This window comes from Mustela lutreola, chromosome 4, assembly GCF_030435805.1.
Source record: "Mustela lutreola isolate mMusLut2 chromosome 4, mMusLut2.pri, whole genome shotgun sequence".
Taxonomy (NCBI): Eukaryota; Metazoa; Chordata; class Mammalia; order Carnivora; family Mustelidae; genus Mustela; species Mustela lutreola.
Genome location: NC_081293.1, coordinates 153,233,389 through 153,258,687, shown reverse-complemented (window position 1 = coordinate 153,258,687; position 25,299 = coordinate 153,233,389). Strand labels below are relative to the sequence as shown.

Sequence of the window (25,299 nt, the reverse complement as noted above, 5' to 3'; positions counted from 1 at the left end):
TGCCTATGCTCGCTCTCGCTCACTCTCTCTCTGACAAATAAATAAATAAAATCTTAAAAAAAAAAAAAAATAATGGTTATCAATTAGTATGTGCCAGATAATTTCCTATGTATTATCTCACTTAATAAGTATAAATATTTTATGGTCTAGGTATTATTACTATCTCTATTTTATAGGTAAGGAAACTAAGTAGCGGAATTAGGACTTGCCTGTAGGCCTTCTGACTCTTAGCCAATAGCTACACTGCCTCCCCACAGAAAGGAAACCCGTCCTTAGCTATCAAGTGAGCAGTTACTGACACACAGGTACAAAAGACACCAGAAAGGGTAACATACCAATCAAATCTCCTCTTCACATCTGACCTCTCCTCTGAGCTTTGGCCTCATATTTCAAGTGACTTTTGGCCATCATGTCAAACTTGTATCTAAGATCAAAAGCAGCATCTGCCTTACTAATACTGCTCTTCCTCCTTTCGTCTCTATTTCTGTTAACAGCATTTATAGTCATGCAGGTTTTAAAAAATAAAACTTAAAACCACCCTTCATTCCTTCCTTGATCCCCACTCCCCTGAGCCAGTCAGTTGCCCATTGCTACCGATTCTGCCTGTGAAGCATCATCCATCCATCCCCAGCTCCCCGCTCAGCCTTCAGCCATTCCTTACCTGGGTCCTTATCAGAGCTCCCCTGTGTTCTCCCCCACGCCTTTGTGTATGTCTGTCTCACCAGCTGACCTGATGATCTGTTCTACACACTGCTAACAGGTTGATTTTCCTAAAACATAACATGGTTAGAGTAATCTCCTGCTCAGTAACCTTTATAGGTCTTCACTGCCTTGGGAATCAAGTCCAAGGTCACTGGCCAGGCCCAAGTTCCTTCCATGACGTGACTTACATTTACCTTTTCATTCCCATTCCCACTGCTCAGATCTTTAATCCAGACAGACTCGGTTCTTAACCATTCTTTACTCCTGCGCTGCGGTTCATCTCCATCCCTCACCACCTGCATAGTACTAGGTGCCCTGTCCTAATCCAGTACGTTGAATTAATAAAGTAATTAAAGGGCAAAAATTTACTCAAATAGCATATGGACAAAACTTTTGGTTGATATTTTCATTTTTTCATCCACTCAGTCCACAATCAAATCTACAATATTTTCCAATATAATCTCAATTTCATTAGCCACAAGATATAGAGTAGATGCTAAGATGATGAATAAATAGCCTCTATCCTCAAATATGCTGTAATTTAATCAAAAAAGTATCTCTATGAATACTAATATAGAAACACAAAAATAACCATATATAGGTAGATCTGTCAATATATCAACCTATCTAAATCACACTCTTGAATTCCAAAGTCCAATAGTGTTACTCTACACCTTGTCCATATTTTCCCTATCCATGGCCTTGTAGAACCTTTATATTCACCCATCAGGAATAATGAAAACGCTCTTTACTGATTCTGTATATTTATTACACCATTGCATATTTTTGGCATAAATATAGTATTTTCTCTAAACTCACTTAGGTAGAACCTTTGTGGTTCTTCCATTAGAAATAAAATGCCCTTGGGGCTCCTGGGTGGCACAGTTGGTTAAACATCTGACCCTTGGTTTCTGCCCAGGTCTGATCTCAGGGTCCTGAGATCCAGCCCCATGTGGGGCTCCATGCTCAGTGGGGAGTCTGTTTGAGTTTCTCTCTCCCTCTCCTTCTGCTCCTCCCTCCCTAAAATAAATAAATAAATCTAAAAAAAAAAAAAAAGGAAAGAAAGAAAGAAACAAACAAAATTCCCTTGAGGATTCTATGTATTTATTGGGCACAACATAGTATTTTTAGTAAGTGTAGAATAATATAATACTTAACACAATGTAGTGTTACGGTATTGTACTAAATACAGTATTATGATGTGTCCTCTACCATTCTGGTGTTAACATTTTTATCATGAACATCTCAGCTGATGCTAGGAGACAGCATATATAAAAGAATTTAAAACCTTTTTATAGACTGATTAATTTTTCATTTAATGGGGAAAAATATTTTCAAGAAAAACTGAAATCAGAAGTTTCGCAAGTTCTATCTCCTTTTGCTACAACACATTGAATGGCTCTCCACCTCTCAAAGGACAAACCCTGTACCCCTTACTCTGGCTTCCAGAGATTTTCCATGACTCACTGAAGCCTTACATTATAGCCCATTCCCTGCTCCACTGCACCAACTCTCCAGTTTCAACAAGCTGGCTTACCCTTCATTTTCCCTGAGACATACCTTACTTTTCTTGCCTCGCATTTTTGTGCATATACTTCTGTCTGTATGGAATGTTTTTCTTTTAGTTCCGTTTCTAATGGATTGTCCTGACTTTTCAGGCTCGGATCAAATCCCATCTCCCCATAAAGCCTCTTCTGCTCATCGCAGTGTAAAGTGACTCGTGTTTCTCTTAACCTCTGTAGCACCACACATTTGGAAAACTAACTACATACGGCTTTGTGGCATTTTTTTATGCTGTTATCCACTATTCTAGAAATCTTCTATTACTTTATTACTTCTAGAAATCTTTCTATTACTTTGCATTACTCTATTTTCTATTACTTTGCATGTCATTTATCTAGCAAACAAATCGTTGGATCTTTATATCCTTATTATATTTACAAACTCCTTGAGGGCAGGGATCAAACCTTGTATTTCGTGGCATTCCCTTAAATGATATTTCAGCAAGTTCCCTCCTCATAAGAAGTCTATAAGTAATCCCTAAACAATACTGTCTTCAGGTAGAGGGGGTTATTAGTTAAGAGAAACTATTCCCCCCCCCCCCACGATGATTCTTTCCCTAATAACACCAATTACTGCAAAATCCCGAAAGAATGATTATACTAACCAGTATACTATCATGTACATTGAAGTATGGCTGATCTCCCAAACCTCATTAAAATCTAACCTTACTGTTCCAGGGAGCATAGTCTCAAATAAATAAATTTGTGAAATATAATACATTGAGTGATGAAAAGCTCTCATATCATCAATCTCTTGTACCATTAAAGATAGATCATCTACTGTGAGCAACAGAAACAACTTGAGTTACCGTTTCCCTGTGGTAGGCTAGTCATCTCAAGCAAGACATTTCCCAGGAAATGACATTCTCCTTTGCTCCCACTCATTCATTAAAGACCACAGGTAGAGCAGGACTAAACCATGAGCAGGATCGTAACCATGGTTTTTAAAAGCTGACATCTGCAAGGACAAAACACAGGGTTTAATGTAACTAGTAAGGAAATGACGAGCTTCGTGTTTAAAAATAGGCTCGGATATGGAAAAGTTGCATATGCAGCTTACAGGCTGGTGAAATCAAGGTTAAGTATCAGAGATTAGACAGATGCTTGGGGAAGGTGTTTAAAGATTATCTCTCAAGCCACTGCTTTGATTCAATGGGCGTGGAAGAGTCCTGGGAGGGTTTAGAAGAGAGGAAGGCCGCAGTCGGGATTCAGTTTGTTCACTCCTAGTACCAGCCAAGGCTTACATGAAGTCCTTTGTTTCCCTTCTCTGCTCCACACCCTTTCCTTCAATTAAGCAAGCTCCTTTTCTCAGCCTACTGTTTACGTCCTGCTCCTGATTTCACATTGCCTGTTAAGCTGTCTCATATCCCAGATAACCTCATTTCACTTCCCTGGTCAGCCTGTGTTTTCTTTTAGAAATTACCTTATATCTTAGTTCTTCCCGGAAACCTAGCTTGAATAGGCAGGTCAAGGTGAAGGTCGTTCATATCCATAACAGAATATAATCTCTCTACATATTGCTTAAGGTGTAACCGTAAGAGACAGTAACCCCCAGACATGTAGATATGCATGTCTAGACACTTGAAAATATGTGAGTTTTGAGCCTAGTTGTTTAATTAATATTTCTTGAGAGCCCAGCATTAATTTAAAGTTATTGTGAAATAATCATTTAGAATTCTAATAAATGAACGGAGAAAGAGCAGTGAAGAAAATGAAACAAAACAAAACAGGAAAAGAGAAAAAAGCCTAACTTCTATATGAGTAATTCAGCCACTGACTATTAGTGCAACAAGTTATTTTTTAAAAGTTTTTATTTATATTAGTTAGCATGCAGTGTAGTATTTGTTCAGGTACACAACACAGTGATACAATGACTCCATCACACCAAGTACACTTCTTTTTCCCCCTCATCAATTTCACCCGTCCCCCTGATGCACCTCCCCTCTGACAACCATCAGTTTGTTCTGTGGTTAAGGGTCTGATTGTTGGTTTGCCTCTCTTTTTTTCCCTCTATGATTGTTTTGTTTCTTAAATTCCACATCTGAATGAAATCATATGGTATTTGCCTTTCTCTAACTTATTTTGCTTAGCATGATACCCTCTAGTTCCATCCACGTCACAGGCAACAAATTATTATCAATTATCATGCAATGAAGATTTATTGGACAGCTGTTCTGTGTCAGGCATGGTGCTTGGCATTGGGGATACAGGACCCCCCAATAAAACTCAGATTTGTTAAATAGCAATATAAAATATTCTGTAAGAAATAGTTTGGGAAAAGTAATCAGAGACTGAAGAAGGACTGATAAGAAACAGTGATCACAGCCAAGTGTCTGTTGGTAGATGGTATGTATGTCTGAAAGGATCATACCCCGTGAACAAAATGTGGTTGTGAACACCACCTAAGGAGCATTCTGAAGGTGAAAGTGACATGGTCAAGGTCAGAGGGTTTGTTAAATGAACACCCTTTCAAAAAAATATTCAGGTGGGGTAACTAGGTATATATTTGGAAGAGATCAGATGATAGCATATTCATGTCGCAAGGGAAAAAGGGGAATTTGTATTCCTGAAAAGATTTAACAAAGAGCAAACAAGAAAGAGAAAGACTTTTAAAAACAACTACCAAGCCCCTTTAACATTTAAACTCCCCCCCCCCCCCCCGCCCAACAACAACAACAAAAGACTTTCCAAAGGAAGTGGTGGAAGAAACCCCATTGCTTGAGACATTAAAAACCAGATGGTCCAAAGCCCCCAGAAAATACTCACGCGGGATCAATCCTTCACTGGGTGAAAGCAGAGGGACCAGTGCAACTTGTGTTTTGAATTTCTAGATTAGCAGTGCTATGAAAATAAAGATTTACATTTCCTTGGACTTTTCCTTAATTTCTTAGCTCCCCTTTGTGGTCCCATGGCATTCTGTGTTGACCTCTGTGAGAGCTGGCCACACAGGCATTGCCTGTTTACTTGGGTGTCTCTTCTCCCCCTCGCTCCAAGTACGGCGAGCTTATCAGGTTTTCTCCCTTTCCCTGCAGGAGTGCTCTGTGCCCTGGGTTCTGGAAATGGTCCTGCGCAATGCTTTTGCATTTGCTTCTGCTAGAGCTCCAGGAGTTGCACAATTTTTATGTTAAATTTCTTGGCTTGGGAAAACCACACTTGAGAATAGTATAAATTTGGATCTCACATTGTACAGGTCTGGGGTTTGATTTCTCACAGGAAACCCTCCCCCTCTGACCACCACCATCCAGAGCCCTAGAAAGACAAAAAGCTTCCTTGTGGTTTCCCTGGGTTGGTGGGGGTCTTACTTCCAGCTCTCCATTTCTCATGGGACCAAGGCCGTGTCTCCTGTATCTGTGAAGATGGTAAAACTCCAGCCTCAACTCCACCCTGCAAATGGTCATTATTCCCCTTTAAGCAAGTGGGGAAAGACAGGTCTGTTTCAGCTTGGTGGACCGTGTTGTTAGAGGCTGAAATCCTAGTCATAACTAATTAGTAACTGCAAATACACAACAATAGAGACTTAGCTTAATTATAAGTCCTTGATTTAGATACTTTAATTCAGGCCAAATAAACAAAACTTTGAGCAAATATTAGACAGATGTGAAGTGGCTAATATTTTTCTTCTCAACACTAATGGGCTATATACTCTTACTATTGCTTCTTGATACAAAAAAATTTTTGTTGTGACAGAGGAGATCTTAAATGGCTGCTGATTACTACTTAGAGAAAAAAATGACATTTGTACATACAAAAAGTTACTCAAAAGTTATATCAACATAGCGATCCATCCAGATCCAAAGGTATGCTCTGGTTTTATAAGTGAAGAATAATACGTTATTTGTATTTGAGGTCATGTCAGATGAGGGTAATGTGGTTACATGAGACTCTATCTTAAAAATGGGATTGGCATTCCAATCAAATGAAGTTCTTCTAATTTAAATAACATAATTTTTTCCCTGTGCTGATCAATCATTTTCTCTCCCAGAAAGTCAAACCAGTTTTTGCACTATTGATTTGCAAAACTTACGTGGCATAAACATTATGTGACAGAAGTTGTTTGTTATTAAGAGAGAGAATATCGTCTCCAAGAAACTTGTCATCTGGAAATAGGAGAAATCACACAAAGTAATTTTATTTATATCATGGCTTTTTCACTGTTGGCTACATTTGTGACAGCCGATTTCATATTAAATATTAACAGTATTTTGTTTATGCTTGAATGTGCTACAGTAAGAAGTAGATTTTACTCAGAATCTTCCTGGTTAGAAAGTGTATCACTCCAGTTTAATAATACACTTACAGGCCAGTTATGAAGAACATTTTATGTATCTAAGGTAATCAGGTTACCACTTGGGTGTCAAAATTTTGAGGCTTTACTTTACCCTTTGGTCTTACCAGGTTATTGTTTATGGATGTTGGAAGTGGTAAAATATTGGGAATGACATTTGGTTTATATGAATAGAAACAGCTACAGCTTCTAGGAGATCATGGATATTAATATACATTGCATGACTATAATGAATGAGTTGTGGAAACAGTTCATCTGTTGTTGGATTCTTGATATAGGAAGCAAACTAGAGTTTGTATTTTTCATTTTCAAGAAGGCTGATACAATAAAAAACATTGATGTGCTTAATTTGCGTTTCTTGTACAAGTAGAAGAAGTAGTAAATTTGCATGTAATTTCGGTGACATCCACTTAAAAAAAAAAAAAAGGCCTAACTGAATTGTGTTGAATCTTTTGGGTTAGTGAAGTGTGTCTGTGATTTGTATTGTTTTGATACTACTTTTCAATATATGAAAATACCCAGGAGACAGGCTCCCGCTGAATTTCTGGTCACTATGTCATCAGTGCTATGAGCATATGTTGTCAGTTGTTTAAACATCGTGAAATCCGCTGTGGGCTGGCAAGAAGCATCTGGGAGCCAGACTTTTCCTGTGGACACACGCCAAGTAGTGTATTATATTTCCTCGCGAAAGTGAGCTATATTGAGATCATTTTTCTTTCTGAGTTTTTTAATCCAGGAATTATTTTCTAAAGCTAAGTAAGGATCATAGGCTAATATTGTTTATAACCTGAATTCCAGAATAACTGGTTGATAACTACTCTTATTTAGCTAGAGGAGGTGTAAATAAGTCATGCAATTAAACCACTTCAGGTAACTAACATTTTTCTCCTAATTAGACTATTCAGGAAAGTTCATATGTCATTTCATGCATTCTCTTTAAATCCATGATTTGCTCTAAGTAAGGGCAATAAACACTGAATGACCCTTTAAATAAGTGCTATAGTTGGACACATCATTAAATTAACATGTTTAATTGTATTATCTAATTAGATAGAAGTAAACCCTAAATTGTATTTCAATATATACAATTACAGCATAACCTTTATTTTAATGAAATATGCCAGAAGTTTGTAAAACATCATATTTAACTTAAAAGTCTGAAACCATTGTGATTCTGGGACGGGAAAAAAAAGCTTTGTCGTACTGGAAAATAAGCTGGAGGTTTGAGAGCACTGACACTGCCTAGACTAGAGGTCCCTAAGGTGGCAAGGATTTGTCTTTCCAGAACATTTACTCCATGTGTTACTATGGGCCGCTGTTAGGTGAGACCTTAAAAAAGTACGGTCGGATTTGCCTGCCGTGTACATTAAAAATACCCTGTCCCTTTTGTGTGAGAGCAGACATTTTGTTTATGTTGGCTTTATTTCTGGAATCCAAGCAAAAGACACTTTGCAAATGAGAGTTCAACTTCTCCCTTTAGGGAGCCAAAACTGAGCAAGTGTGGTTCTTCCCTCCTTCCCTCCTTTTTTTTTTTTTTTTCTTATGTAAGTTTCAGGTGTACAGCTTTATAATTCACGGTACAAAGTGATCACTGCCACAGGTCTAGTAACCATCCGCCATGATATAGCGGACCTCCCTCCTCTCTGTAACCACTAATCTATTCCCTGTATCTATGAGTTTGTTTTGCTTTATTTTCTTTTTCCGTTCTTTTTTTTTAAAGGGAGTTTTCCTTTTTTATTTTTTTTAAAGATTTTATTTATTTATTTGAGAGAGAGCAGAAGCCGGGGGAGCAGCAGAGGGAGAGGAAGAAGCAGTCTCCATGCTGAGCAGGGAGCCTGATGTGGGGCTTGATCCCAGAACGCTGGGAGGCAGACACTTAACGACTGAGCTACCCAGGCACCCCCATTTTTTTTTCAAACTTTCCACATATAAGTGGAATTATATGGCATTTGTCTTTCCCTGTTTGACTTATTTCACTTACATTATACCTTCAGGGTCCATCCATGCTGTGGCAAATGGCAAGATTTTATTCTTTTTTGTTGCTGAGTAGTATTTCGTTGTACAAAATTGACCAGCTCTTTATCCATTCATGTGTTGATGAACACTTCAGACACTTGGGTTGTTTTCATATCTTGGCTATTGTAAATAACACTGCAGTGAACACCAGGGTGGGTAGTTCTGTAAGAATTTTTTTTTTTTTTTCCTAAGCTCAAATTTTTATTCTTGTGTACCTCCAAGAACATCAAATGCTATTTTGCGGGAAATGACACCAAGACCTCCTTCTAGTGAGCTCTGTGTGCCTACCCTCCCCTTCTTCCCCCCACAGCTTCTACCCTGCTTCTTTTGGCAGCTCCTCTCTACAGAAATAAACTAGTTCTAGAGGATCTTTCATTTTCTAGACGCTGTAACATTTTATCATAAATGTGTCTGTGTGTCAAAAAATACCTCTTAACTTAGAACTGCAACTGCCTTAAAAACATAATTCTGAAAGTCCATGCACAGCCCCTCCTCCTAGGTACATGGAAATTTTTATTTCAAGAGTGCCATTCTTTTGTATTATGTAAAGTGCTTTAATTTGCTGCATTTTTCATGTCTCACTGCAGTCAAATCTGGTGAGAAACTATAGCTATCTCATTCAGGATTAATCAATCTTCTTAGCTCCTGGCTAGGACGGAAGCTGCTCTGGGTGCTGCTTGCTTTGGGGGCTTGGCCTTCCTCTATTTCTTCATCATATTCAGCCTCCGAGAGGGAGGTGATGGGAGATGATTTTTCCATTTGTAAGCTGCCTTCCAACGGAAAGAAAAATGGAGGGGGCAAATGCCAAGCTTTTCACTTTCTGTGGCTATTACAAACATGACTCTTCTGTTGTCCAGCGGGTACACTATTTTTCAAGGGAGCTATTTTTTTTTAAATACTGTCAGAGTTAGCCAAGTTATTTTGTCATTGAAGAGTGTTTAAAAAAGAAAGAATATATGTCAACATGACATTGTGAATATTAACTTTCTCCTAAGTTACATGTTATGGCAATAGGTTAAAGTGCTGTTTAATTAATTAACAAACACAACAAGTGATCTATGCAAGGTCTTAATCAAAAGAGAAGAAAAAGCATAGTGCTCAGAACTTGGGTTCTGGAGGCAGACTGCCTGGATTCAAATTCTGACGCTGCTTCTTATTGGTGTGTCATGCTGAGCAAGTTACTTAAATGTTTCTATACCACCGTGTTTTCATCTGCAAAATGGGACTAACAGCAATACCTTCCTAAAGGGTTTTGAGGATCGAATGAGATTTGTGCATGTAGTGGCTGGCATGGTGCTTGGTACATAGCCAGTCCTCAGGTTACTATTATCCTCACTTGACTGTAAATCTTCCCTCACGGGGCATTCTACTGGGTAATTCACCTCATCTTATTCTCACAGTAATTCTCTCAACTAAACTATTTCTGTTTTCCAGATTGAAAATTGAAGTTCAGAGAGTTTAAATATTAGCTTGTTAAATTGGCCCAGCTAGGAAAAGAGAGTAATAGGAACTTCTGGAATACAGATTTTATTTGCATTTCTATCGTTCAATTTTATCTTTTGGGATTGATTTGGGACTAATTTCTGCATTACTAATTTCATGATAATTAACTTTATGCTAGAATTACTTAGTGAGGTGTGCCTGTATTTTGAAGTTTAAAAGGCAAGTAACGTGGGAAGATACAATGTTCTAATTAACTTATAATCAGATTATGATAGAACATAAACCACTGAACTCTTATGTAAAAGAAAGCCTCAGAAGGTGTGCCTCTACATCAGTGGTTCTCAAAGCATGGCCCTGGGACCAGCAGCATGGGCTGGAAACCTTTTTAGAATTGCACATGCTGAATCCACCGAGCCCCAAACTCAATGGGTGGGGCCCAGGAGCCTGGGTTTTGATAAGCCCTCCGCAGTTTGCAAACCAGTCCTCTAGGTGAACAGCACACCATGGTGGGATCCCAGAGATATTGATGATGTTCATAATATCTGCTCCCAAACTGGAAGTTACATATCACAGCGGGAGCGTGTAGTGGTAATAGAAAAATACACGTGGGGCTGTTATTTGATAATTGCCCTATAAATATTAAATATTCAAGACTGTGTGCTCAATCTTTTCCGTTTCTTGGATTTAGGGCTTCTAAGCAGGGGGTAACGATTACTTGCAAGCCTAACAAGTTGAGCACAAAGGACTGAAAGACCGAGAATGACTTTCTGCTCACCCTCAGCTTCTTGTGCCTGGGACACATAGGGAGTGGGAAGGTTAGGGTTTTTGTTTGTTTGTTTGTTTTAAGTGTTTAGCAATGAGGAGTCTTCAACTAAGAGGAGCTGACAGTAAGAACATGGAGAGGAAGGAAAATCACGAAACAGTCATTACCACTGCATCTTGTTCCTTCTTCAGGTAGATTTTAAACATGGAGTAGCAGACGAAACAATGGGGACCAAAGGATATAGGAAGTAAATAGGGAAACTGCTGCCGTATCCAGATTTAACTGTGGAAAAAATTAGACAAAAGCAGTTGTCATCTTAGAATCCATCATAACCAATGAGGAAAAAACTGGCCATCAGCCAGATGTATTTGCCTAGACTTTAGCAAGGCAGATTTTAGAAAATTCCAAGAAATAGGTGCAAACGTATGGTACTAAAGACAAGTATTTTAAAATAGTACTTAATGCTTAATGATTGCAATGAGGAAAAGGTGGTGGTGGGGGGGGGACAAAGCTATATCAATGTCTTTGTGCTATGATCTGTCCAATTAATGCAGCTTTATAGGGTAATAGATCGAGCACTGAAATGGCCAAATAACCAAGGAAAACATGAAAAGAGCTGAAATTTGTAAATTATGCTGCGTGTACAAAAGGTGTAGAATTGCTCTATGTTTTTGTTTGTTTTTGAAATTTATTAGGGGCAGTAATTTCCAAGAAAATAATCAGTTTCTATTTTATTTGCTCCTTTTCCATCAAGAATTTTCCTCCAACTGATAAGATTGGTAGCAGGTAGCAGAAGCCAAGGACAGGCAAAGAGATTCTAACGGAATACCCAGCTAACCAAGATCCATTTGATTTTCATTCATCAAACATTCATGGAAAACATTTTTTTTTTTGTCCCAGCCCGGGACAAAAAAAAAAAAATGGTTATGGGAGGGCAGGTGGGTGGGGGATGGGTTAAAAAGGTGATAGGGAATACACACTCAGAAGAAAGAGAGACAAGGAGATAAATGTTTGCAGTGCTCTGAGAGAGCCGTGGTAATGGAGGCCTATACCAAGGCTGGGAGAGCAAAGGGGGAGTGGCCAGCTGCCTGGAGGAGTTTGGGGAAAGCACCCTACATTAGGGGACATTGGAGCCTTAAAGATGAGTAGGAGTTAAGTTTGCCTTCTGGCTTATGTAAGACTACATCACAAGACAATGTGTAAATGAAGTAGATGAACTACAGTCACTGATTTTGAAGGAAACGTGCAGGAAGAGAGAGATGCTGGAAGTATGGAGTCTAGCAATTGAACGGTAAACTCTTCAAAAAAGAGTCGAAAGTTGCAGTATCTTAAGTTGGGTTTCCTGGAATAGCTCTAAGACTGTTGTATGTAGAAGACTTACTGGTGAGTGATCTTAGGAGATGCTCTCATATGAAAGCGAGGAGGCCGAATTGGGTGGGAGAAGCTGACCCACAATGTAGCTTTTATGAGGCCTCAGCTGAGCTCTTGGGGAGCTCTGGATCTGGGATGATTCTTCAAGGCTGTTGTTGAGACAGAGGAGCATGTCTTTATATCCCCATGTCAGCTAGTCATTGAGTCCTGGCTCTTCTGGGAGGGGTGTCATCTTGAAAGAGGCAGTTCCCTGTAGCTGAGGACAGTTCCTAGTGAGGGAGACAGCTGTGAGCCCGCAGCAGTCTGGGTCCCAGTAACTGGAGGTTGGTTGTGTTGGCCCTGAAGAGGGCTTCTAGGAGGAGGGCAACATTATCCATGACAGATGGATTCTGAGGACCCTACACAGTTTAGAAACTTTGAAGTGGACACTAAAATAAGGCATCAAAGAGAGACTTCCATGCTATCTAGAAAATGAAATCATGATTATCAGAGCCCATGATGTGTTCAGGGAAATGACAGACATGTAACTATATTTAAGTGAGGCATTTGGCCAGGATTCTCATGAAATCTTTATGGATATAAACCCTATTGAATAACTGACTATAGAGCTGTGCCCAGAGGGTATTGATTAATTTATTTTGTGAATGCCTTAGAGCTTCATTCTCAGTATTGTCATACCATCATACTCATCAAAGCCTAGATGAAGATGTACAGGCTGTGCCCTCAATAGACTGAAATTATGGATCAAATCTAACAAGATGACATATGATAGGATATCACATTTGCTCCAAAAATCTTGATGCACAGGTATGAGAAAGGAAAGACTTGACTTGGAAGCAAATGGGAAACACACATAGGGATTTTGGTTAACAGCTCAATATGACTCAACAGTATAATGAGATTCAGTCCTAAGATTGTGTGCTTTGGGAAAATAAAATAATTATCAAATACTGTTCTGGGTTAGCAGGCTATCAATTTTTTCATGTTGTGGATCAACAGTGTTTAGATATTTCACTAAAAATGATCTTGCCATTTGAAACAACATGGATGGATGTAGAGGGTAAAATACTAAGTGAAATAAGTCAGAGAAAGACAGATTCCATATGATTTCACTTGTAGGTGAAGTTTAAGAAATAAAACATATGAGCAAAGGAGGAAAAAAGAGCAAGGGAGAGAGGAAAAGAGAGAAAGAGGCAAACCAAGAAACAGACTCTTAACTTTAGAGAACAAACTCATGGTTATGGGAGGGCAAGTGGGTGGGGGATGGGTTAAAAAGGTGATAGGGATTAAGGAGGGCACTTGTGATGAGCATGGGCATTGTATAAAAGGGTTCAGTCATTATATTATATACCTGACACCGATATTACACTGTATGTTAACTGAAATCTGAATAATAACTTGAAAAAGGGCAGTTTTCCCATACCTTTTTGGTCTCAGAAGCCCTTTACAATTTTAAAAATTACTAAAGATCTCACAAAGCTTTATTTATATGGATTATGCCTCTCAATATTTACTATATTAGAAATTAAAACTGAGAAATATTTAAAAAATGAATTTAAAAATTCATCAAAAATTAAAAATTAAAATTAAAAAATTAAAAAATGAATTTAAAAAATCACAATGATAAACACATTGCATGTGAGCATAAAATATTTTTAGGAAAAATTGCTCTATTTCCCCCAAGATATCAGTGAAAAGAGAGGCAGGATTTACATTTTGGCAGATCTCTTGAAAGTCTATTTTAGTAGAATACGTTTAGACTCTCAAATCTGCGTCTTCATTTACTCTTATGATAGTTGTTCTGGTTTAAGTACAGTCAGCCTATGGAGAAACCTAGCCTCACACAGATCTCCAGTAGGAAATTGGAAGTGTTTTACTGGTCCTTGGAGGTTGTAGATATTCTTTGATGCTGTACCCAAACTGGACAAATAGTAGTTAACTGTTAGTTGCAAGCTGGAATCCAAAACCATATCATGAACTTTCCATACTTTGTTACATTAAAATTCATGGCTCTGTCTTGTACTTTGAACGAATCTCTTACCATGCGTGTTTTTGTAACATCATGCCTTTGTCATTTGGAAAGTATTGGTTCATTGCATTATGCAGAACTTCCAGATATTGGCAAAAAAAATGGCAAAATTAAAAAACTACACTCATTAATATCACTATCAATCTCATTAGAAGATTCTTTAAATACTGGGGAGCTGTCAAGCTTACAGTGGCCAATCTAAGTTTCTAAAACTCTGATTTTTGCTTGAGAGCCTAAATTTTATCATAGCAATAAATGCCAGTTGTTTTCTTTGAAACAACAAGCTCACTTAGTTCATTTCTGAGGAAATGTCTGCCACAGTCCCACGTCTGAGTAACCATAGTTTGTCTGTCACTCATTCTTTCAAGTAAAAATGATGTTCCATGAAAAAAAGCAGCTAGTTCACATGCCTCTCAGTGTCTTGCACATCTGGAAATGCAAAAATGTGCTTAATGCATTCTTCTGATTTTGTCACACAGAATATTAAAAAGATATGTTCTCAGGGTCGATATTACATGAAAATAATAATGTGTACGGCTTCGTCGTGGACATTCGTAGGTTAAACTGGCTTGTTTTGTTTAATGCTCGTGCAAGGCCGTGGAGAAGACAGTGACAGTTTGGTGCCCCTGCAGTGATTTATGCTGTGGGTTCAGCAATTTACCCATCATCGCTTTGCAACACCGGTGCCAATGTTAATACAATGAAAAAGGCGAATGTCTTCATTTTATTATGAAAATAGTTTTGACCTCATGGACTCTCTACTTCCCAGAAGGGTCTTGAAACCACTGTTGCTCTAGGAGATATGGAGCCAATAAGAGGAGGTTCCTCGTATGCCCCCTGTGCTTTATCTTTCCTGGATTCTTGCAAAGGAGGGTAAGGTATTCTGTGCCGGCAGAGGAAGGGAGTATTATCATAAGCAAACAGAGGACACTGAGCCAAAGCCTGCCACAGAGGAGCTCTGAGCTCTGAATCCGTCTATGTGCTTTCTTCCCAAGGTTAGAGCAGACAGGTGTAGATCCTTATAAAACAGCCAAGTTACAGTGAAATGATCTTAACACCATCCCATTTATCATTAGATAGTGTTCTTTTACAGAATAAAATTTCAGCCAAAAATCTCAAAAGTTGAGATGAAATAGTTTACTTTCTAAAGAGGGAGGCAAATTCCTTATAATAAAATATAAATACATTTGGATGAGAAACATGGGGGGTTAATGAAATATGTAGATATTGGGATATTCTTATTAAATATGAGAATGAAGAAAATCCAGAAACTGAGTGAAGGCAGTCTAGGAGAAGATGCTATTAGTGGTTATGGATAAGTCCTGGGTGGTTTAAAGATATGTATGTATTTTTGCTTATCTCTACTGTTTGACTCCCAGCAATGAACAGATATTTCTTCTGTAGCAAGAATAATAAAAAAAAAAGGTTTATTTAAATTAAAAAAAAAAGAACTATTATTAACAGCAAACTATAATTGTACCAGAAATCCATAGCCAGATTAAGGTTACTGTAACTGAGAAATATTTTGACATTCCTGGGTTAAAAGAATTTTAATACTGCAGAATTTATTAGAAATGTTAATTAAAAAGCTAAGAGTTTGAGCTTTATGGAGTAGTTAGGAGAATTTCATATCATGGCGTGTATGAATATAATACACTGGGACAAGGAAGAGCCCCACTGTGTCGTTTCCTCATGTCTAGCACTGTCTGGGAGTAGGATCATTTCCTGACTCACAGTCACTTCTAACTGACAGAATCTAGCTTATTAAAACCTTATTTTTAAGCTGTGTGCTTTCTTTGTTTCCATCATTGCCTGTGGATGATCGAAGTCTGTGTAAGACTGCTCCTGAATAAAGAAGTACCTCGGGAGCAGCAGAGACTTTTCCAGAAATGTCTGGAGCATGTCTTGCATAGAAGCCAATAGAGAGAGAGAACAGAGTGCCAATTGCATGACCTTGGTCCAGTCATTTGGTATCCTAAGCTGGTTTCCTGTTAATGACAGAAGGAAGTTGAACTACATTCTGTCTAAGGTTTCTTCTTTCCTGAAGACTTTCTCCAGATTCTGTCAAATGGGGTTCTTGCTTGAATTTGGGCTTTTCCCCCCAACATCCCAACCATGATGTTAGCAAGTTGAATGTTTGTGAAAATTTATATTTTTGTGTTTTCACATTTGTGTATAAATTATTAACTTTAATATAGTACAGAAATGTACTTCATGGTGTTTGTTTTTGCTTTTGAAGTACAATGATAACCGTTTCCTATGAAACCTTGGAAGAGTAAAATGTCAAGGTTGAAAATTAGATTTTATGATTGAATAACTATTGCTTCTTTGGTTGCCTTTGATATCATATTAACCTTCTGGGTTGCCAGATTCATAAGTGATTGCAGAACACCTAGCTCCTTAGGTAATGACCTTGCTACTGCATGCTAATTGTGCATTTTTTTCCCCTTGAGAAATCTGATTATTATGTCATTGTCCTGCCCAGATCCCATTCGGAGTGCTGTGGGGTAGACATTCGTCTTTTTAGAGATGAGAATTATAGTCTCACAGTGACGTGAGTAACTAGAACTTTAGGCCTCAGTGTGCCTCAGTTTCCAGGAGAGTAAACATGACTCTAAATATACCATTTCAAAAAAAAAAAAAAAAAGAAAGAAAGAAACAAAAAAGAAAAAAATATACCATTTCAGTTGTCTTTATCTTTCTGTTCCTCTTGAAGTTTCATAGCATACTAAAAGGCACATGCTTCTGTCTTTATACAAATATGTCCTTTATTGCTGTAAAATATATGTCAGTCTATTAATCAGTTAGAAAAATCCTTTAGTGTCATATTTTAACTTACTGGTGGTCCAGGATTTATAGGCCCGGAAGGAGCTCACTTTTCCCCATGGTCTTGGTTTGAATTCTCTGGGCACACACCCCTTCCACCCTTCCGCTCGTCTCACCCCTACTGCCAGCTTCGGGGCTTGCCCCAGCTCCTGAGGGAGGAGGGGCTGAGGTGCCCTTTGTGTGAATCCTCCCTGCATTTTCCCCTCCTTTACACCGTATTGCTGGGACCGGCCACAGGGGTCTTCGTTTCCCCATCACGTCTGTCCTGTCTTCTCCCCGCTGGAGCCATCTTGCTTGTAATATCCTGGCTCCCAGACCCCTGGAGAGACGTGCAGGGTAATCTGTTGCTCTGGAATGTAGGCGAACTTCTTTTGGGGGAACTTCTTTGTAAAAACACTCAGCGGAACTGTCTACACTTAAACATGTTTTCCCTATTGAAATTCAATGAGAAAGACACGCTGGCTGGCCTAGAAAAAAGGATGCAATAGTATTTCATAATGAAATAAATGAAATATTATTTGAAATAACTGAACTATTATTTCAATTATGAGTTGCATGCGGGACCTTTACGGAGTCTCGGGGCCTGAAGGGTGGGGACAGGAGAGGTGTGAAAGGGAAGCTGGGAGAACAGGAAGGAGATGGCTTTGGGGGTGGGGGCAGCCCAGCTTGAAATTCTGTTTCTAAATCATCGTGGCAAGAATTTCTTACCTTGAGATGTCCTTTGCGTACAATGCTTAGGGCAGAATAGAATCTGCCCACTTTTGTGAAAATGATTTCCAAGTCCACAAATAGCCCAGTATTCAAATGAAACTTTAGAAGACAATCCCATCTGTCAACTAGAGAAGATGAAGAGAAGTCACATGTTGGAGTTTCAGTCCCTGTTCTGATTGCTTGTGTGAACCTGCGCAAGTTCTTCAAGCTCTGTCTGTAAAATATGATAAAAATACCTGTTATTGCCTCATAGGACTGTTCCGAGGATTTAGTTACCTAATGGACATAAATGCTTACAGCATGAATATTTAAGCAAAAAATAGTAACTTTTCTTGAGACAGACATACGTGTCATAACCAGATGAAGTCGGGACAGGTAGAGATCTATACCCCGTCTTTATTTCAGAGCATAGCTTTCAAATCTGTGTTTCCTGTCTCTTAAAATATGTTGTAATTCAGCAGAGCTGTCTTCTAAAGGTCCTTACAGAAACGTAATCATTGTGTGTGAGGAGATTTCCTCATGTTCTCCTCTTCTCCCTGAAAAACACGGTAAATTCAGTTTTCATCCCCTCCGTAAGCATCACATACCCTGTTTTGGTGCTAACCCATCGTCTTCGGCCATCTTTCAAGCAGCGTCAGCTGCATGTGTCATTTGCTTATCGCTTTTCTCTTTGGGTTATTTTGTCCTTAAAGAACATTAGTAAGCAAGAAATAGCCATTTTGTGAAAACTGCATAGCTAGACAGATTTGTGATCCTTATTAGGGTAATAATCCATCTGTTATAGAACTGGATCAATTTGTAAATTAAATTGATTAATCTAGTAGGGGGAAAGAAAGGTCTTGACTTTTCCCACATAAGCATTTCCTCAAATGGCAGTCATCCTAAAAAGATTTGGGAAGACTCAGTTCTCTGCTAGTCTGTCTTTCTCTGCTCAACTCAGAAGGAAGGCCAGACACTTTCTGAAGAGAAAGGGAGGGAGAGTGGAGTTCAGCTTTCAGATTATCTGGGATCTGATTTTTGCTGGAACTTCTGTATTTTTGACCTGGTATAATGTTAAAACCGTCTGTCGACTGTCAGAATTTTTCGAATACTCACTGATTCGTTTAGTAAATGTATGACTGTGTTTGAATTATCTTCTGCAGTTAGTTTACTGTTATTTTCATCTTGTCTGATCAACAAAATCTTCTGATGAGTCTTCTAACAATGTGTGATTGGAATAATAACTTCACACGTTGAAGAGTTTTGTGCTGCAGCTGAGAGGCATGTAAATACAAGCTGCTTATTTGCAAGAAGCTTCCAGATTTGCAATATGATTGCTATGGAAACCACATAATGAAAACCTTATAACCATCTGTGTGGTTTGATGGATTTTACCGCATAGCTGAGCTGTTTTTGTTTACTGTTATTAAAATGTTGAATGGAATATATTAACCCACCAACATGGACTATTTGAGGTATTAATTAGTATTGTATAATGACATCGTGACTCAACACCAAAATAAAATAAGTTTAATAATAAACCTAAATAAAATGACATGTGTGTATATTTCTAATATATTGTGGAGGTGATTATTGCCTAGAATTTTCATTTGTCCTTATGTATTTTTTGAGTGTTGTGGAGAGCTTTTCTCTGCTAATAACCGAACATAGTAGGATTTATTTTCATGATTTTGAACCCATTTGTTCACTCTGTATTTATAGAATATCTCCCTTGTACTAGACTTTATTCAAGATTCAGTCTGAGTTTTTCCCCTTAAGATTAAAACACACACACCCACACACACACACACACCCCAAATTTGATTTTTGTTTTCTTTTATATGGAAGCTGTTTGTATTGTTAGCCCAAGATAAAATGAGCTGTTCGAATATCATTAAGAAAAACTGATGTATGAAGGCTCTGACCTAAAAATAGGTTTGAAATGGAGAAAGGAAGTGTTTTTTTTTTTTTTTTTTTTTTTTTTTTTTAGATTTTTTATTTATTTATTTGACAGAGAGAAATCACAAGTAGATGGAGAGGCAGGCAGAGAGAGAGAGAGGGAAGCAGGCTCCCTGCTGAGCAGAGAGCCCGATGCGGGCCTCGATCCCAGGACCCTGAGATCATGACCTGAGCCGAAGGCAGCGGCTTAACCCACTGAGCCACCCAGGCGCCCGAAAGGAAGTTTTTTTAATGAGCATTTCCTCCTCTAAATTACTACTTGGTCAGCATCTCACATGGGTTTCAATTTGGATACTTCTCAGTAAATATTGATACTTAAGTAAACATTTTAATATCATTATTCTGTTAGTTTAAGAATACACTGTGTATATTATAGGCACTTAAATTTTAATAAAATAAGAATAACATCATAGTAATAAATTCTTCTAAGTACATTGTTTACTTTGCCGAGAGTGGAGTTTTCCATTCAATTACTGTAATGTGTTTTGTGATATCTTGACATTAATTTTGGGTGGTGAGTCTATTTCCCGTCATGTCTTCTTAAGAGCCCAAATTAGTGCTCCCTATGTCGTGGTCATGGCTTTTACTTGAGGGCAAGCACACTTCACTATTTTTGAATTTACTCCTCGCTATCAGATTTGTGACCCAGTTGGAGGAGAGGAAGGGCTGGGGAAAGAGAGAGTGTGAAAATGAAGGAAAGTTTTCTCCTTTTAAAAAAATTAGCCATCTGTAAAATAAGTAGGTTGGCCCAAATGTCGGCAAATGTCCATAATTGCTTTAAAATTTGTATGAAAACGTCCTATGAACTCATACATGATAACTAGTCCTTGCGGTTTGGCATAAGTGAGATAACTTGTTGAAGAGGAAAAAGACAGGATTTAGTATTAGGTTTTTCTTAGGTCTTCCTGTATAAATTACTGTTTGACTGAACCATATTAAATTGCCAACATTAGGGTCAACTTAAAATGTGTAAAGTGCCAACTATTTCCAGCTGTTTTTTTTTTTAAGCTTTCATTATTTTGTTTGAATTGAGTTAGAGAAATTCAAAACAGTTCTATGTTTGTTTTATAAGTACAGTAACTCTCAAGCTTGATTTAAATGTTGAATTTTATTAATGACCACTTCAAAGTTTGCATGGGACTTCTAATTTTGTATCTGTACTCCTAAGCTCTCCACCAAACTTTCCAGTTGCCTCTGGACATTTCCTCTGGGTTGACCCACCAGTATAGTAAACCCCTCACATCAGAGGGGCGCTGGGTGGCACAGCCGGTTAAGCTTCTGACTCCTGTTTTTGGCTCAGGTCATGGTCTCAGGGTTGTGGGATGTGGTCCTGCATTGGGCTCTACGCTCAGTGGGGAGTCTGCTTGAGAGTCTCTCCTTCTTCCTTTGCCCTTCCCCTTTCTCTCTCTGTCTCTCACTCAGATAAATAAATTTAAATCTCTCACGTCAGAAACACAGCTCCCTCCGCAATGTCGCTTACCTCGGCTATTCTTTTCTCAGGAATGACACTCTTATATCTCTGTTAACCAAGCTCAAAACTTGAGCCACCCTCAGTTTCTCTCCCTCCTGCAGCCCTCCACATCCAGGCAGGCACAAAGTTTATCCATTGTCATTCCTTTCCCTCTCATAGCTGGCTCCTTTCCATTTCCTCTGCCCCTGCAGTTCAGGACTTCCTTCCCCTTTAGCCAGACTCTGAGTGGCCTCTCTCCCCACGCCCTCCTTAAGGCTGTCTGGGACAACGGGATCTGATGACCATTCCTCAAGCATAGTTTTGGTCCTGCCCTTTCTCTGCCCAGACATCTTCTGGGGCACTTATTGCCACCAAAAAAGGGCTAAAGTCCATAGCTGGATGTTGATGGCCCTTCGACAGCTGGCCCAGAGCACTAGCATGATCTCCCTCCTGTTCTCCCCTTTTGAGTACTGCATTCTTTAGCCAAAGGGATATTATTGTGCTTTTTCTTTTGCTTATGACTCTCCCTCTGTCTAGACAGTTCCTCCTCCCCATCTCTGTCTATTCAGATTTTCTCCATCCCTCAGAGCCTTCATGGTGTCCCCCCCCACCCACCCCGGGTGGTTTCCGCTCTGCATTCCTTCTGAACCTTGTGCCTCCCATGTGAGGTTCTATGCCACCCACCCCCCCATCCAATCTTCCTTTAGATACTCTCTTCTGTCCCTTGTAGGCTGTCAGCTTCCCAAGAGTAGAAGCTCTCTACTGTCTTTGCCTCCCTGGTAGACCCTCCCTCTTCCAGGTAGCTAATGCCCAATGAAGATTTGTTGGTTGAATTATTTAATAGTCATAATTACTTTATTTCTATACTTTGCACATTTTACGATAACGTTCTTGCTTTTTCTTGAAAGTATTCTTTTTGAACTCTGTTTTTCTTGGGCATGCCATTTAGTTCATATGTCCTGCCGTAAATATTTCTAAAGTGTGTATAAATCCTTAGGTGAGGAAAATGGACATGTAACAAATGACTCTTTAACGTAAAATAATTAAATACAGTCTATTGACCTTGCATAAAACTCTTCTTATTTGATCTTCTCCTGTTTCTTCCTATAACTTGGGGGAAATGCCTGTGAAAGGAGAGTATGGAAATGACAAACAGGGGGCCTGAATACATCGCTGGATAAAGAACACGGATGTTATGATCACAAGCCCGAGTTAGAATCACAAACAGTGGATGTTTCTGTACCTTTTTGAGCCTCAGTTAAGTCATCTGTGAGAGGGGGATTTAGGAGGATCTGTGAAATCTTAACATCTGCTATAGCTTATGGCATAGAGTAGATCCTGAGTAGCATTTAGTGGGGATTGCCTTGAAGGGTGAGGATCCTTCTAGTATTCTCCTGTGAAGATCAAGTGGGAACGCATGAAGCATTTGATACTCAAGAAATGATTTATAGGTTAACTATATTTTGTATCACACATTTCCCCTCACCCACAACGATGTTTTAGGGACTACGGTTTTATCCGTGGTGGGTCTGTCCATGTAGTGCTGGGTGTTCCTTTCCCGGATTTCCGGGCCAGTCTGCACTGGGGAGCCTTCCAGATGAGTTTCTGTAAGTACTTAAAACCAAGTATGTGTGGCTTTAGGACGTGTCTTGAGTTTTATCAAGCCAACTGGTGAGGTTGCTCTCTGGAAACAGCTAGAGGTCTGTTTGTTCAGCTTTAGATTATTGGAAAAGGAATGTGAATGTTGAGTGGTTTCATCCTTTGAGAAGGAATATTTATATGTTCTAAACTTTCTGTTTTGCTCGTCAGTCGGGGTGAGTACTGCTATTTCTGAGGCGGTCTTTCACTGTGCCTCTCTGCTTGTTTACAGAAGAGGAGGAGGACAATGTTCCTGCACAAGTGGAGGAACAAAGGAAGATGAACCAGGACAGTGCTCTTCCCAACACAGGTAACGCCTGGCGTGGCTTCCTGGGGAAGCTTCCTTTGGTTTTGTTCCCTTTCCCTCGGTCACTTTCCTACGGCTCCAAAGACATGTACACAGCTCCCCAAAGTTGGCTGGTTTGATCTGGGTATCTTACGGCTGATAAGCTGCTTAGTCCCATTTAGGATGCATGGAAACCCTTGAGAAGGATTTATAAAGTAAGCCAATTTATACAAGGTATTCCTTCCTGAATTACTTTGTAATGACTCAATTAGCTTTCATTTCTGCACAAAGGAGATTTGGTTGCATAAATTAGCTTATCATCATTGAGGAAGTGTCACTGCTGAAGGACAGTTTATAGATACAACATGCAGTTGCTGTCAAACCTATAAGAATGTAATATAGACATCTGTGTATACTTTGTGCTTGAGCAGAACAGACTTCTGCCATTCAGAGACTAACAGGGGACAACAAGTTGCCCAGGGGACTGGCAATGTAGACATCTCTGAAAAGGTCAACTTGACACAGGCTCTGACAATCGACCCACAGCTCTGTCTTCTTTGATAAAAATCAGATAAACTTAAGACCGCTAATTGATCTGCAGCCTGTTTAAATGTTGGCCATGCATATCTTCATTGCATATGATTAACACAGAAAGCAAATGAATTGGGTAAGAAATGCCAGAGTCCAGTGACAGCAGTTTAGAAATTGGAAAAGGACACTGATGGCCTAGAAGGCGAGGAAGGATATTCCCCTTATCCATTTCCACTTGGCACATGGCCCCAAGTACTAATTATGACTGAGACTGGAAAAATAACTCTACATGCTATGTACAAAAATCACATGATATGGGCAATTTTTTTTCTTTTTTGTGCCTTGTTATTTCCAAATAGCAGGAGATAAACCATATCTGTAGTGCAAGCATGAGGTTAGCTTTGATAAACCAGCAATTATTTCACACGGAAAGAAGAGAGGGGGAGTACTTTCTTATCAGACCCTTTACACCTCTTCATAGCCACGTGTCTGCTGGGGCAAGGTCTGCCCTATCATCCCATGTCCTGCAGTGAGCTGGAGTTGAGGGTCACCTTCCCTTCTCTGATACGTTCATTCATCACTCTCTCCAGCTGTCAGAGGCTCACTGGACAGGAAGTGTGTGTTCAGGAAGTAGCTTTCCCGAGTCCTTCCTACCGTGACACGTGGAAAGGAAACAGGGGCCTGATTTCCGGACCTGGACAGGAAAGCAGGAGCAGGTTGCCACAGGAGGCTTTGGTTTGCTTGTTTCAGAAAGGAAGTGAGGATGAAGGCTTTCGAAGTGAGCACCGTGGTCCTGTAAAATGCAGCCGTAAAATGCCAAGGCTGAACGCAACCTTGAGGACACTGCCGAATAGTAATTTAAGTCGGTGTGTTTTATTGTGTGTCATAAAGCTTCTGCCGAAAGCGTGGAGGTTTTTGTTTGTTTGTTTGTTTGTTTTTAAATTTCAGTGCAGATGTAGAAGGTAGATACCTATAGATACTCCTTCCACAAACAGAAGTATTTTGGCTTAAAGCAATTGTATTTTTCAAAAGCCCTTTTAAAGTAACTCTCTCCCAAATTTTTGCCTTTGAGGGAAGGGAGAAAAAAGTCCGTTTTTCTTCAAAGGAATGCAGTAAGTAGATCTAGCTTTCCATGCAATAGCAGTAAAGCACTGTAATAATTCTTATCTTTAGTGACATGAAATTCTTTTCAAGCAACAGTTTTAATGCTTTTGCATCTCAGTGACCTTTGCTCTCTCTGGGCTGTCAAAGATGTAACCCTAGAAGTTTGTTTGCTGTGCAGGGCAGTGAGTTGACAAGGGTATTACTATCTTGCTGGGCATCACATGACTTGAACTTCTAACCTTACACAAGAATGTTATATATTTTTCACATGGACTGATTTTACCTAAAAAGAGAAAAGAAAATTCAGATGAATGTAAAATAGGTAAACCAAAACATAATCTTGTGTTTCTTAGAAGTTCTTTCATGTTCAAGCTTACGTGCCTTACATATGTTTATTAATTATAAACAAAATAAAGATTCCATTTGATTTATTTGTAGAATATGCTTATCTTTTTGAAATACTTTTTAAACCTCTAAGACTGCTCAGGAAGAGATTCTCCGTTATTTTATTGTTGAACGTTTCAGTCCTTGTCATCATATTTTTAAAATCTTTTTGTTTTTGCAAAAGCATCTCCAGCCTTTAGCTTGTATTTTCCTAACATTTCTGATACTGCCCAATAATCTGTTTTGGTATGTTTTCAAAA

The 25,299-nt window shown here is 39.0% G+C and overlaps 1 protein-coding gene across 4 annotated transcripts in view; it reads left to right on the top strand.

The window, feature by feature from the left end:
• SKAP2 (src kinase associated phosphoprotein 2) overlaps nucleotides 1-25,299 on the top strand; it is a 190,708-nt gene that overhangs the window by 145,404 nt on the left and 20,005 nt on the right. For all 4 annotated transcript variants that reach the window (XM_059171411.1, XM_059171410.1, XM_059171408.1 and 1 more), the window contains exon 10: nucleotides 22,967-23,044. In XM_059171411.1, the coding sequence (XP_059027394.1) occupies nucleotides 22,967-23,044 (78 nt within the window). The remainder of the gene's footprint in view (nucleotides 1-22,966; nucleotides 23,045-25,299) is intronic.